At 52.7% G+C, this 15021-nt stretch overlaps 1 protein-coding gene across 1 annotated transcript in view; it reads right to left on the bottom strand.

The window, feature by feature from the left end:
• Window positions 1–14307, bottom strand: part of SLC6A17 (solute carrier family 6 member 17) — a 34611-nt gene extending 20304 nt beyond the window's left edge. Inside the window, exons 1-5 of the mRNA XM_049616617.1 lie at window positions 13260–14307; window positions 8801–8958; window positions 6955–7081; window positions 6007–6188; window positions 4203–4313 (exon numbers count right to left, since the gene is read on the bottom strand). Of these exons, the coding sequence (XP_049472574.1) occupies window positions 4203–4313; window positions 6007–6188; window positions 6955–7081; window positions 8801–8958; window positions 13260–13545 (864 nt within the window). The 5' untranslated portion in view covers window positions 13546–14307. The remainder of the gene's footprint in view (window positions 1–4202; window positions 4314–6006; window positions 6189–6954; window positions 7082–8800; window positions 8959–13259) is intronic.
• Window positions 14308–15021: the final 714 nt, after the last annotated feature.

Genomic DNA, 15021 nt, shown 5'->3' on the forward strand with positions numbered 1-15021 from the left:
CTTCACTCAAAGACCACTTTCTCAGGGAGGCCTTCCTTGAACACTACCTGAAGCAACCCCTCTCCCCGGTGTCCCTACTCCTCCTTTCTCTGCTTTATTTTTCTCCTTAGCAACACCACCCAGCAAGTCCTTAATCTTCTATTATCTTATTATTCCCAAGAGGGCTAGGAAGTTCGTCTGCTTGGTTCACCACTGGATCTCAGGACCCACCACAGAGTCCAGAACCTAACAGGCACTCAGCGAACATTTGAGGACTGAAGGGATAAATTAATGACAGTCATTTGGATTGTTTTCCACCTTTGGCCACTAAAACACGTACTACCATGGCCAATATGGTTCACGGGTCATTACTGTTTTGAGGGAATATATCTGCAGGGCAAATAACTGGAAGTGGAATTGCTGGGTCAAAGGACACGAATAGTTATGATTTTGAGAAACATTTTCCGAAAGTTTTGGTGGTAAGTCTACCACAATCTACCACTTTGTGTTGAGCAAGTCACATGGTGAATTGTGTGGCACACCATGCTGACTTGAGTTTTTCACTGAATGTTAAGAAAGTAATCAGGAGAGATGTTGCCCAAGGAATCCAAGAAGTTAACTAGCCGTCAACATGAATTACTGTCCCATCAAAAATGCTAGAGGGTCATCACGGTATCCTGGCCACGCTGCATTTGCCATACATCCAGTGACTGCTTGGGGGCATGGACTGAAAGTCCAGATCCTATGGCTTGGATCCTTTCTGGTATTGGAAGACTACAGAAGAGGACTTTCAGCATATTCACAGACAGCCTGTGCTCTTTTCGAGTGGATTCTGAGATGCCCTGGCCAAAACTCTTCTTGGACTCTACCATGGCTACCAAATGGCATGACCCCTGGAGATGTCATTCACATGGTGGTCGGTCTAAATGGAGCAGTGCACAGCCTGGGAAGCTGTGTGCAAGGACCCCAACATTCTATAGCACTGCTCTAGGTCAAGGACTTGAAATGGTTTCAGGGTTCCCCATCTCACCGATCCTGTCCTGGAACAGTCACAGCTCTGCAACAGTGGTCTGCCACATATGGACAGTCGAACAACTGTCCACCCTCACCCAGCCGTCATTGCTGGCCTTACCAGCACAGGCTGTGAAGGGGATCCTTGATGGAAGAGTTTGGCCTTTGAGGCCCGTAGGTCTCCCCTTCCCCATTCAACACATCCATCCAAGGTCAGGAGCAGGAGCTGCCCCAAAGAACTGCTCAGTGAGCAAGATCTCAAGATGAACTCGCAGGCTCTATCCAGACTGAAAGTCACAAAAGCTAGATGAGCCAGGCACCACACCTGCTGGGTCTTGGTAACCTGGCTCCTCCAGGTTACTTTAAACTGCACTTCATGGAGGCTCTTGCCCATATACATGCTAACATGACATCACACCGTTTCCTGAACATCCAGCAAAAGGTTTTGGAGAGGAATGTCCTCTGTTATGCAAAGTACACATCAACCATCTCGCATCCATCTGATTGGCAAAAATTGAAGTCTAACAAACGTGGAGCAGCAAAGACTCTTGTCTACAACTGGTGGGAGTGTCGACCGTTGCCACCACTTTGCTGCTGTTTTTGTAACATTTATTCATTTTTGAGAGGCAGGGAGAGAGAGCATGAGCAGGAGAAGGACAGAGAGAGAGGGAGAGGGAGAGGGAGAGGGAGACACAGAATCTGAAGCAGGCTCTAGGCTCTGAGCTGTCAGCACAGAGCCCAATACGGGGCTCGAACCCATGAACTGTGAGACCATGATCTGAGCTGAAAGTGGATGCTTAACTGACTTGAGCCACCCAGGTGCCCTGTTGCCACCACTTTGGAGAGCAATTTGGCCACCATCTAGTAAAACTGAAGGTATGCATATCCTTTGGGATGGCAATTTTACTCCTGAATTTTTTCTAGACACCCTAGAAAAAAACTGTGCACATGAAGACCTGTGTGATAATGTTTACTGTAGTGTTACTAGCAATAGTGAAAGCTGGAAACAACAGAAGTGATCATCAACTAGAGAATGAATAAATAAAGTTCCATGCTATGGTGGAATACTGTCCACCAGGGAAGATGGAGACACCAGAACTACAAACAGCACTATAAATAAACCTCAAATAACAGTATGGGACAAAAATAAAAGCTGAGGCAAGGCACAGGAAGTTGCAAAAATATGATGCCACTTACGTAAAGTTTAAAAGTATGCACAAATGCTATACGTTGTTTACACACGAGTATGTATTACGAGTTTTAAAAAATGTACTAGGGGGATGAAGCCTGAATTCCGGATAGTGGTTTTCTTTAGGGGAGGAAAGAAATGGGATCAGGTCAAGCTATACAGGCATTTTTTATGGCCTCTGTAATTTTGATCTCTTAAAAATGTTTATTATATTATTATATATGTGTGGTTACATGCTTGAGATATTTCATAATTAAAAAGGTGTTTTAGGGGCGCCTCAGTGGCTCAGTTGGTTAAGCATCCGACTGTTGATTTTGGCTCAACTCATGATCTCGCGGGTCGTGAGTTCGAGCCCCCCATCAGCCCAGGGCCTGCCTGGGATCCTGTCTCCCTCTCTCTCTGCCCCTCCCCCACTTGCTCTCTCTATCTCTCTCAAAATAAATAAAAAGGATGTTTTAAAAAGCATCTGAATCAAATGGAGAGCGGTACTGTGTATGCTGGGACCAGAAGCCAATCTCATGAATCTGTTCCATACTGGGCTCTCTCAACATGGATCCCACCAAGGGGCCCATCCGGAGACCTGTGTGAATCTCCCCATTTATGAACATCTCCAGAGTATACAGTTTCCTCATAAGGTTCAATAAAGTATAACTAAAAGATTCAAGTGAAAACGTTGGACAGATCATCATTCTAAAATACAGTTGAAGTAATTCATAGAAACTGTTGGCTTTCTTCTCATGGCCGTTTCCCTCCCAAAGAAACCAGATTCACATTATTTTCTTCTTTGTCAGACATCCCATGTTCACAACAACCTTATGCCAGCCACGTGGCTCGGGAGGCACATTCCTGCCTCAGGAGGTTTGCTAAGCTCTTCCTAAAGAGGACCTCTGTGGATGTTCACATAGAAACCTCAGATGTTACCGCTAAGAATGCTGGGGGCCAATTTAGTCCCTCTCTGATGAATATAGAGCGGTGTGTATCCTGCCCATTGCCACCCTCCAAACATCAGGGGCTGTTCCCAGCTGCAGGGCAGAGCTGGGAGGGAATGGGGATCTCAATCCCCACCAGATCTGGGTTCTTCTCCCAGTGTCATCTGTATGAACTGTCTGTGTGAGCCCTGGTGTGTGTGAGCACGTGTGTGCCATGGCAGTGTTAGGGGCTCAACACGGTGGAGTTCTGACCCATGCCTACAGGCTGGAGTCTCACCAACCAGCTGGGTGCTCACTGATCAGCTGGCATTTGGAGGTGGACCTCCAGCCTTGCCAGCTGGAGTTACTAACGTACATTGCTTGGGCACCTTGAAGGACATCCCAATCTGCATTTGAAATCCCCTTATTCCTCAGGGGACTGGCTCTGCCAGCTGTGGCCAGTGGTCTGAAGGGGAACAGAGAGGCAAGGCCACATGGTGGGCAAAGACCACCATTAAGAAACCCGTGTGTACACATTCGGGATGTCTACTGCCCTGCTAGTGTCCTGTGACATGTGCACAGTGGTCCCTCACTGGGCTATGGGGAGGATTAAAGGAAAGAAGATACGGATGGATTTGGTCAGGGTAAAATCGCTACCCACACGGCCCATTATCTTGAGTTAAACAGTGACACCGTTCCCCTGATTTGGGTACAAGCTGTGATTCCCGGGGGGGGGGGGAGATCTCTTTTCTTAGGCATCTTCTTGGCTCCTGCTGTCACAGGTGCACTGTCAGAGCCTGCCACTGCTCCCTGCCCCCTGCCCCAGTCCCACCTGACGTCCCACCTTTGCCTCAAGCATGCCCAGTGCTTTCCCTCAATTGCTTATGTGGTTCCCTTCACTGCAATGTCCTACTGCCACTCGCTGAAATCGGATCTGCTTCCGGGTCATCCGTTCCCTGAAGCTTCTCCTGATTTCACCCAAATTGGCGTGATGTCCCTCTTGTTGGAACCGGGGCCCGTGACTATGCCTGACACGTAACAGGTCCTCAGTGAGTGCTAAACTGCACGAAGCCGGCAGGGCTCAGTGGCGTGGCCAGTGTCTCCCAGACCCTTACCTTGGGGGTGAACATGTGTAGGATGCCATCGACAGCCCCTCGCAGCAGCAGCCCCCGGACCAGGAAGCAGGCCAGCACCACATAGGGGAACAGGGAGCTGAAATACATCACCTGCAGAGAAGACAGGGACCCGCTGTGGGGCAGAATGCCTCCCGCAGCTGGCACCCCCCTCCCTGCTCACAGCTGGGGCACAGGAGCCCTCCTCTGATGGCAGAAGAAAGTGCAGCCCTGGGACCCCTGGGCACAGGGCCAAACCCACCCCACATCTGGCCTCGAGCCAAGGCAGGAGCACAGACAAGCTGGAGTCGGAGCGGCTGTGCCTGGGGCCAGTTTCCTCCTTTCAAGAGCTGGTAGGGCTGGGTCTGTGGCCTCCCCACCCCCAAGGGCCACCACGAGGGTGAGGAACCGTCTCCTCTCCCCTCCTCCTGTTTTCATGTCTCCTGCCTGCTTTTCTATCCTTGACTCCAGGGGACCCCCTAAGGATCTCCCATGTCCTTGGAACTCCTTTGACAGAAGCCTTCCAGGAGGTTACAGACATGGCTCCCAAGCAAAAAATCAGAAAAGGTCCTGCCTCTTATGACTATAAATTGTGTGCTGTTTTCTAGCATGTGCATTTTTTGCACACTTCTAGATTCCCCACGTGCCTGGCAGAGAGCCTCACACAAAGGAGATGCTCACGGAATGTTTGCTGCACTAAAACAAATCAAGAGGGTCGTTTGGGCAGGATGGTGTTGAAGGTAAAGAGCGGGTGTGTCCAGAGCCAGACCACCTGAGTCCTGATCCTGGCTCTACCATTGTCAACCATGTGACCTCGAGCGATTCACTTAACCTCTGTGTGCCTCCATTTCCTCATCTATAAAATGGGTGTAATGCTTCCTAACTCATAAGGGTGTTGTGGACCCAAAGCAGTGGGTCAGCAGACATGTGGCAGTGCCTGATAAGTGCCACGAAGTCTCAACTACTTTTGTGGCCTTTGGAGAGGGAAGAGGTGGAGAACACTCTACCTTTCCAAGGCTCAACTTCCTTACTCATTGAGTCCATTATAACACCTGGAGCTTCAGACAGATGGCCAAGGCTCTAGTTCCAGCTCTGGGATGCACTGGCTGCCTGATCTCAGGTGAGGAGCCTTCCCCGCTCTGGGCCTCAGTTCACTCATCTGTAGAATGAGTGGATTAGGCCACGGGGTCCCTAATGTCCTTTGCGGCCCCGACAGTCCATGAATACCATACATGCCAAAGAAGAAAGGGCCCTTACTTGAAAGGGGTCTGAGCTCCTGGGAGAAGGTGTATGGGGTTGGCTGGACTGCACCCCGAGAGAGCCACGGAGAGCCGTCCTCGAGGCCCCAAGGTGCCTGTACTCACAGCACGCACCTGCTCAAAGAGCCCTTTCGTTTCCACAGGGCGAGCTGCTGAGTTTTACCAAAAAGTGCTCAGAGCAGATGCTTCTAGGGCTTTTGCTTGGGAACCTAAAGGGTTAGGATGTAGACGAATGTCCCTGGGTCAGCGCTCCCAGCTTTTTTTCCCTTTCAAGTCTGCAGAGCAGGCCTGAGTTATCTGAGCACAGAGGCGGCTAGCATTCAAAGCAACGATTTTCCACAAGCCCACTCCGACCCCCTCTTGGTGGGCAATAATCCAGCAGTGACACTCCCATCGCCTCCATGGGGGGGGGGGGGTTGTGTCATCATCCTGAGCCACTCAGAGGCCAAGCCCACCCAAAAGACCCTGCATAGCATATCCCAGTGTCCTCAGACCCCTGCCTTCCATGCTCTTCTACCCCCCCCCCACCGAGTCCCTTCCTGACTCACCTTCCCAGAGGACTGGATGCCCTTGACCACGGCCATGCCCACGATGCTCCAGGCCACCAGGAGGCACAGGGTCATCTTCCAGTTGAGGCCTCCGCTCTCCGAGATGGAGTTGGAGATGTCCAAGGCCTCTCGGTACCAGAAGTAGGTGGTGGCTGAGCTCTTTTCACACTCTACCTCCACCACTGAAACAGCAGCAAAGGCCACAGTGCCTCAGTCGGGGCTCTGGGTCCCCCTCCTCTGCCTGACCCCCAACTAGGGCAGCAGTGGGCGAGGGGCCGGCTGAGTGTGGGAGCAGGGAGGGACTGTGCTCGTTCTGGGCTAGCCAGGATCTGGCAGACCCTGAAGCCTCCAGATGGGGCTCCAGATGGGGCCCAGGAGGCTTTGGGACACACTGATCTGGCTGCATTCTCACACATGCCACTCCTTGCCCGCCTCCATCGGTGGAGGACAGCAAGGGTTAGGCAGAACTAGCCTCAAGTTCCCTGGGAAAGGTTCTGAGCTAGGAGCCAGGCATCTGGATTCTCATCCAAGATCCTTGGTTAAATCAGTAGTGCAACCACAGGAAAGTTGCTTCTGGACCTCAGTTTACCCCTCTGTGTGGTGGGATACATCATTTGGCCTTTTATAGGACTGGCATGCAAATTAAGGCTGTTTCCAGACAGGATGGTGTTAGAGTTACACAGGATTGTAACAACTAAACACAAGTCACAATTTCTAGAGTTTTCTCTACACTCATTTCATTCAGTCCCCATAAGAACTCTATGGGATAGGCTGGCAAGGACCATCAGAACAGGAAATGTGGGTCAGGTAGGTGTCTTAATCAAGGCGACACAGCAAGTCAATGAAATCTCAAATCTCTGCCTAAGCCTCTTAGGCTCCTTCCACCCCTTCCTGAGATAGGCTGGCTGGGGAACCCAGTTGGTCATACTCAGGGGGTCCTATACTTGCCTGCCACAGTCCCATTCCTGGTGACAGGACATTCGCTCCAGGGCAGCGGGTACTGGAAGGACTTGAAGAAGTAGAAAATGCTCCAGCCGATGATCACATTATAATATAGCCCAACAAACAGGCAGACCTGGGGACAATGGTCCATGGTTGGGGGAGGGGTCATGAAGGCTGCAGGCAACTCCACCCCACCCCCACTCCCCATCCTAGGCCCAGGCTCCGGCTGACTGCACACAACACTGCTCACAGTCTTGGAGGAAGAGGAGGAGGAAGAGGAGGAGGAGGAGGGGGAGGAGGGATGAGACGCAGGCACTGAGGGCCTCTTCCTAATCCTCCCTTCATCTGGTATTCAGGGAATCCACAAAAGAATGTTTCAGATATTAAAGATCTCTCCTTTAAGCAATGAACTCTTAAAATGGTAATCCTTTCCAGTTTGAAATTCTTCTAAAAATGCTTAAAGCACTTCCCCATCATTTCCTGATGACTCAGGATTACAATCCCAGAGCTGCCCTCCGGGACCCTGGAGGCCTGCTCGCCTTTTGCCTCTATAGACAATGGCCCCAGACTGCAGTGTTCCTTGAGCTTTCGTGGATGCTTCTTCCTGGTTTGCTAAGTCCTCCCTCGTCTCAGGACCCCACTCTTCGGTACTGTCAGCAGCCCGCCTCCAGAAAGATGTCACTTTCCATGTCTCGGAAACATGATCGCTACCCTTGGCAGAATTGCATTTGAGATAGGAGTACACGGATTCTGACCGAGGGTCCGAGTGGTTTCTCAGAAAGCAATGCTTTCACGCACGGGGGTTTGCCGTATCCGCTCTGGATGCCGAGAGGCCCCTTCCGCCTCCAGCGGCCTGCTCGGTAATGCTGATCGGCGTGAGCGCCGAGGGCCCTTTACCGCATCAATGTCACGAGCCCTGGCGTGCAGGAGCAGACGCTCGGACGGCACACCTTAACTGCAATATCGAGGGAGAGGGACCCCCACTTCTTTCACTTGGGTGCTTTCAGGCCAAGGGGAGACCTATTCACACTCACGTGCGTACACACGGCCAGCCCCGGCAGGGTATGCTGTACTTGGCCGTGTCTCCCTGGGCAGAGGTGATGCCCGCCATGACTGTGGGAGCCACACAGACCCTCCCCCAGTCTCTGCCTGAGACAGGTTTGGGCTGGCCATGCTACCAGGCCTAACGGAATGCTCAGTCCCTTCCAGAGGCAGGTGTGAACATGTGCACCCATGGGCTCTGCCCATAAGGGAAGCTCAGTTTCCTCACCTCGAGAGCTAAGCAGAACCTCACCTCCAGGCCCGTAAATGAGCCTCACGGAGTTCCCCATCCAGGCCCGTGGGGTGTCCCCGGCTCCCGCTGTTCCAAAGCCGGGTCGGCCACAGGCTGTCATCTGAGACCTTCTCCAACGCTGCTCATGTGCACAGCAAAGTGACAAGGAACCCCCACGCCTCAGGACTGCCTTTTCCTGCCACACATCTGCCCAACTGAAATACTCCTCAGTCAAGGAGAGAGGAAGGGCCTCTCTCACGGGGAGCTGATGGGCTGGGAAGCATAGGCATCTGGGACTGGTCCACGTGTCCACGGAGAACTTCGGCTGAGATGTCCCAGGCACCCCCTCGAGACGATGTCCCAGCCTCTCCTCCTTGGCAACAATTCCCAATATTATATCCTGCCTCGGGCAGTAATTTAGGCACTGTGTGGCCCTGAGACACTGGCTGGAAACAATTCTCACGCTGAGGGTCTCCCTCCTGCCCTCGCCCTGGCCCAAGACTCCGGTCTACAAACCCCATACCCCAGAGCGGCCCCTCTGCCTGCCGGTTAAGTGCCCAGTGTCTGCCTCCGACTCACTATGCAGCTGGAGAAGCCGATGCCCCCCAAGCGGGGGCACACGTAGTGCCACACACCAATGCTGCCACGGCGGATCCTCTGGCCCACAGCCAGCTCCAGGAAGAAGAGTGGGATCCCGATGATGATCAGTAGCACGAGGTAGGGCACCAGGTAGGCACCTGGGGAGGAGAGAGGAGTGTCATGGGGTGTCTGGAGCACGGCACCAGGGTAAAGGAGGACAGCCATGTCCTGCAGACCTGCCCACATCTCTGATCACCCCCCAAAGTGCCAGCGATCCCGTGCTCCTCCAGGAATGGTCTGGCTCATACGTGTGGCCCACCACCCACTGGCCGCCCAGGCCCTCCTTCTCCCCCTTGACTCCTCTGCCCTGAAATGCTAAGGGGGGATCTAGATGTAGGTCCATGCCTCTCGCTCACAAGGTTGGATTCAGAGATGGACAGACAGACAGACAGATGCCGCACTCTCAGGAATCCACACGTCAAATCACAAATAGACACACTCTCCCCTCCCGACGTACTCTGTGGACACCTGTTCACACCCCCTCCCACCCACAGAGAAGCAGCCCCAGATGGAGTGGACCCTGCTCCCTCGTCCCCCAGAGGCACAGCCCTGGGGCACAGCCCTCCCCGCATCTGAAGCAGATGCTGACACAGCAGACCGGGTAGCTCCAGGGAAGCGAAGCTTTTGGAAGCTCTCCAGGGAGAGAGGGTCTGACCAGCATCACCATTAATCTACAGCTAATTGGGAGGAACGAGGGAGAAATTAGCAGTTCAGAAAAGCACGGCCGAGAGGATCATAATGGATAGATAGGATGGATCTTGATAAAGATTCCAGATGAGAAATTAAACTCACTGTCCCTGGCCTCACTGCAGACACAATCTCAATTCCAAGTGACAGGGCAGTTAGCAGGAGAATTAAAATCGTGTCTGGACACAGATGAGCGATCCCTGCTGAGAGATGTGCCAGCAACCCAGTCCTGTTAGCAATGCTGTCACACAGCCCCCGTCACCAGTGCCATGAGGGCCACCCAGCACCCCCAGACCAAGCCTTGCCAGCTTGGAGCATCCAGAAGAACCCCAGCCACATGGCTCTGGCCCCCATAACATGACATCCGTATGTGTGCAATCTGCCAAAGAACCCGGGGGGATCAGGCGTCTCTTGGGCACAAGACCCAGCGCTCGGCAACAGTCAGCTGTTGACTGTAGGCCTACCATGCACTTGGCATGTGCGGGGTGCGGGGGGTGGGTACTTGGGTGAAAGAAGGCACAGCCGCTATCCCAGGAGAGCTCACAGTCTGGAAGGCAAGACCCTCAGGTTCACACGAGCAATGTCAGCACGTGTACACACACACACACACACACACACACACGGACCAGTCACACAGAGCCAAACGAGCACACGCATGCTGAGGGAGGGGTCAGACAGAACTCATCAGGAAAGTCCTCCAGGGGAGGACTTACCCACCAAACCTTACACAACAGCATCTGATTCATTAAACATCCACACGCATACAGTCACACGTACACGTAAATTCCACGTGTCGCTAGCAAGCAGCCTGAAAAGAGGGTGGGCCCGAAGGACTCGCGGTTCTGTCTCCTGGTCCGGGGTTCAGGGAAATGAGAGAGGAGAGAAGTGACATGCAGAAAAGCACAGGGACACAGCCTCCCTAGTTTCGTATTTCACCCACAGACCCTTGGGTGGCGCAAGATGTGCAGAAAGATGGGTTTCAGGGTATCAGAAGAGCAGGCTGGCATCCTCTGGGGATGCTTCTCTCCTCTGCCCCAAAGAACCAGGGAAAGCCTCCACATCCGTGCTGTCCAAAGAGTGGCCCCACAGCAGAGACCGGTCCCTGGAAACCCGCCACCTGTCCCTCAGGCCAGTCGCCTGCGCCAGGCCCAGGGCACTGACTTGGCTGCAATTCTCCTGACCACGCCACGGCCTAGCCACGCGCAGCGCTCGGGGGCTGGGGGCTGGGTGAGAATTGCTGGTTAGGCAGAGGTACTTTTCTTATCAACCTTTGCTGAGATCATTTGGAAACGCACCCTCTACCACCTTAGAAAATACAACCTGGAGGCACAACTAGATTGATCTCCTTTGACGTTTCAGGGACGTTCGGGAGCTTCAGGTCGTCAGCCTGAACAGCCAGGAGTGCTGTGCACGGTGTTAGAAGTTTCACAGAACATGGCTCTAGGAAGGTAGATTGTGTGATCTCTGAGGCCTCCTGGATCTCTCCAGTCTCTGTCCTGGTCTATATTCTAGGTCTTGCTTCCGGCACACCCTGAGGTTATTTCTGGGCTTTGAAGCACCACCTTGGTCTCAGCCTGTTTAAATGCGTACTAAGTAGGGGCTGAGATCTGGGGGTGGGCCAGACCCCCTGGGCTTGAATCCTGGCTCTGCCACTTACTAGCTGTGTGACTCTGGACCAATTACTTGATCTCTCTACACCACTGTTTTGTCCTCTGCCTAAAAAAGGATAATAACATTAGGTAGAACCACATGAAACTGCTGATCTCTGACCATTTTTGACTTATAAAAATGGTCATTTCACATGCTTCAACTCTACCCCTATGGCACAGGGCTGTTTCAAGGATTCAGTGACTTCCTTACCCCTTAGTAAGCACTTGATGAACATTTGCCTCTTTTCATAAAGATAAACAGGAAAAAAAAAAAAAGCAAACTAAGAGGACACAGAATAAAGAAACGATCAGCATCTAGTCGCGCTAAGCAGAGTTCCAGAGTTCCCACCCAGATTTAAGCAAAATTGGACTGGATCCTTCATGGCTCGGAACCACAGAGCTTCCACTCTTGGACCGAATAGTTGTCTCTTTCCTGTATGTGAAACATGATAATTTATCTCCTTCCAAAAAATATTTAAGATGACTTATCATAAACCCCGTAGAATACTGGAGTCAAAGGCAGAGATAGAAAGGGACTCTAGGAATCAGAGAGCGGGGAAGGATGGGGGCAGGAATGAGTCATGGGGAGCTCAAAATCCTGAGAGTTATATCAACTCAGTGACCTGAGTCTGGCCACGCCATATAGGCGAAAAGGTCTAATTGGTAGCTATTTATTGATTTATCAGAGGTGGGGGGAAGACCTTTCAAAGCATGGAGAGCATACAGTGAATAAACGGTGCCATAGTGGCAAGATAAAAGCCTCTGGCCTCAGTTACACCGACTCGAGGGGGCATGCTCACTTCCCACCCTTCAACAGAAATTGGAAAGAAGGGAAGTCTCCAGCCAGGCTCGGCCTCTGGACGAGAGAGTGTTCTGCAGAGGAGGGAGCATCCCTGAATGGGGCTGCATCTCTGGGAGAGGCTACATGGCCAGAGTCCCACAGAGCAGAGAGAAAAGGAGTCAGGTGAGAATGCCTACAAAGCTGTGGCCACCCATCAGGCTGGAGTGTGGCAGTCCCAGGCCACAGGGACTAGGAGGCACAAGGGCTCTCTGCTGGCTCCAATCATTTTCCCAGGACCAGATGTCTGAGCTTGTAAATGTCCTTGTTTTCAGCCTGCTAGGTTTTTCTGTGTTTATTTTCTGTTAGTTTTCCCTGGTTTCAAAACAAATTACCTTTGAAACATTCCAGCCTGCCTCAGATGGGCCAGAGGATAAGGGCCCAGGGGCTGCTACCCACCCGGGTGGCTAGAAGTGGTTAGTAGAAGGGGTTTGATTCCAGGGGCAAGATCCTGTAGGCGGAGTAAAACTCGGGGGGCAGTGCGAGGCCCCCTCCTACCTGGGAGGCAGCAGGTATGCTCAGACTCTGGGGGCCAAGCTGTTCTGGTTAGAATCCTTACTTTATCACTAGCTGTGTGACCTTGAGCGAGATACCTAACCTCTCTGTGCCTCAATTTTGCAGTCTCTACCATGAGGATAGTAACTCCTTCCTCACACAGGGAGTAGGGGGATTCGATGGCTGAACTGTATGAAATTGGTGGTTTGGTTGGTCCCAGACACTTAAATATCAGCAGTTTCATGCATTTTGGCCTAATATCCAGTAAGTGCTAAGCAGTGCCTGGCACCTGCTAAGCCTTTAAGTATCATGGCCAACAGTTGCTCTTTACCATGCGTCAGATAACGGTGTTAAGCATTCCACACATAAGGCTCACCGAATCCTCCCAACTGTGCTGTAAGGCAGGATCTGCTATTATTCCCATTTTACAGATGATGACAGAGAGGCACAGAGAGATCAAGCAACTTGCACAGGGCTGCAATGCCGGCTGGCTGCACTGGGGTTTGTGCCCAGGCAGTCCCGGGCCAGAGCCCACGTTCTTATCATCATCATGCCTGACAGCCTCTTGGTAGCTATTAACCATTAGCTATTTCTGGGGAGCCTTCCCCTGGACTCCCGAGCCCCACCCTATGAGGGCTCCAATTCTGCATCAGCAAAGGGGCGTCCCTTTCCACCCCTCAGCCCGGCCCATTTGCAAGGCCCCCCTGGGGTAGGCAGGGCTGCCTCTTACCGCCTCCATTTTTCTGGCACAGGTAGGGGAACCTCCAGATGTTGCCCAGGCCCACGGAGAAGCCGATCTGGGCCAGGATGTACTGCAGCTTGCTGTTCCAGGCCGGCCGGTCCTCCGCGTCCAGCTCCTCCTCTGCCGCCTTCTGCTTGCCGCCAGCCTCACCTGCCACATTCAGGATGCTCTGCTTGTAGTCCACGGGCTCCTCGAGGGCCAGCAGGTCAGCCACCGACTCCGTGACATGCTCACTGCTGTGCTCACGCTGGGTCACCTTGCTGTTCTTAGGCATTGGTGACGCCTGGGCCACGCAGCCCCGCTCCCCGGCACTCAGAGAAGGTGGGGCTCAGCTGCTGTCAGCTCCTTCTCATCCAGGGACCTGTGAGACCAGGTGAGCAGGGGAGGATCAGCTGACCACCCCAGAGAGGTGGGGAGCCCGAGCGGACCCAGATCCGCCATCACTCCGGGCACATACTCGGAGGCTGGGCTGTGAGTGGCCTGGAATGTTGCGTTTGTCTTTCTCCCTGTCAAGGGGTACCCACCGAGGGGCTCAAAGTCTGCAGACTCCGTTTTCTCACAGGCCCTGCCTGAGCATGCCTGAAAGGTAAACCTAATGGGGTAGGAGGGGCCAACCCACCCACCAAACCCAAATAAAGGGGCATCCATGATGCCACTGCCCCGTTTTGTAACCGCATATCCTGAAGTGTTCAAGGCCCTTCGGAGGCCCCCACAGCCCTCTCCTCCCAGGTGGTGCAGGTTTGTGGCCAAGTCCTAGCCCTCCTGAGCTCTAGCTATGTACCAAACCATCTGGTGGGACCCTGGGAAACCAGTGTCTGCCTTCTCTGGGGTCTTTCTGTTCAAAATACAGCGCATGGGCAGCAGCATCACAGGGAGCTTGTTAGAAATGCAGAGGGCACCTGGGTGGCTCAGCTGATTAAGCGTCCGGCTCTGGGTTTCTGCCCGGGTTGTGACCTCATGGTTCGTGGGTTCTAGCCCCGCACTGGACTCTGTGCTGATGGTGTGGAACCTGCTTGGGATTCTCTCTCTCACCCTCCTTCGCTGCCTCTCCCTTGTGCGCTCTCTCTCTCTCAAAAATGAATAAAAGAAAACTTAAAAAAAAAAAAAGAAAAGAAATGCAGAATGCCAGGCCCACCCCAGACCTACCAAACCATTCTCTGTATTTTTACAGAACCCTTAGTGATTAAAAGGGACATTAATGCTTGCAAAACAAAAACAGAAAACAAACAACAAGAAAACAATAAAACATAAACAAAACAAAAAAACCCAAAAGGTTAGAGCTCTCACCATGGGGACCCTGAACACCAGCCCCACATCCCGACCTTCATTCCCCAGGCAGGAGCGCTGACCAGGTTCTGCTAAGGATTCTGGCACTAAAGCCCTAGAGGTGTTTGCTTAGTGCCAACAAATGCTGGGTCATTGCTCAGCACTGACATTATCTGAGGGCCACTGCAGCCAAGAGCCAGTTCTCCATCCTCCGGTGACAGTTTTACAGCAGATAATGTCTGCACGATGCGAGCGGGGGAGGCAAACCCTCCCCTGCTCCTGCCATTCCCCATCCGTCTCTCAGGCTTTCCCTTAAAGAAATAAAGCACCAAGGAAATGAGCCCTTTGAAGGATATCAACATGCTGCTGTGTTTCAAAGCACCTCCTCGTTAAGGGGAGGTTGGAGGATTTAAAATTAAACACACGTACACCCCGGCCTGCAGTTGCCCTGTGTCTTTCTAGGGATGTAAATTACCCGGCTCGG

The sequence above is a fragment of the Panthera uncia genome (genome assembly GCF_023721935.1).
Source record: "Panthera uncia isolate 11264 chromosome C1 unlocalized genomic scaffold, Puncia_PCG_1.0 HiC_scaffold_4, whole genome shotgun sequence".
NCBI lineage: Eukaryota > Metazoa > Chordata > Mammalia > Carnivora > Felidae > Panthera > Panthera uncia.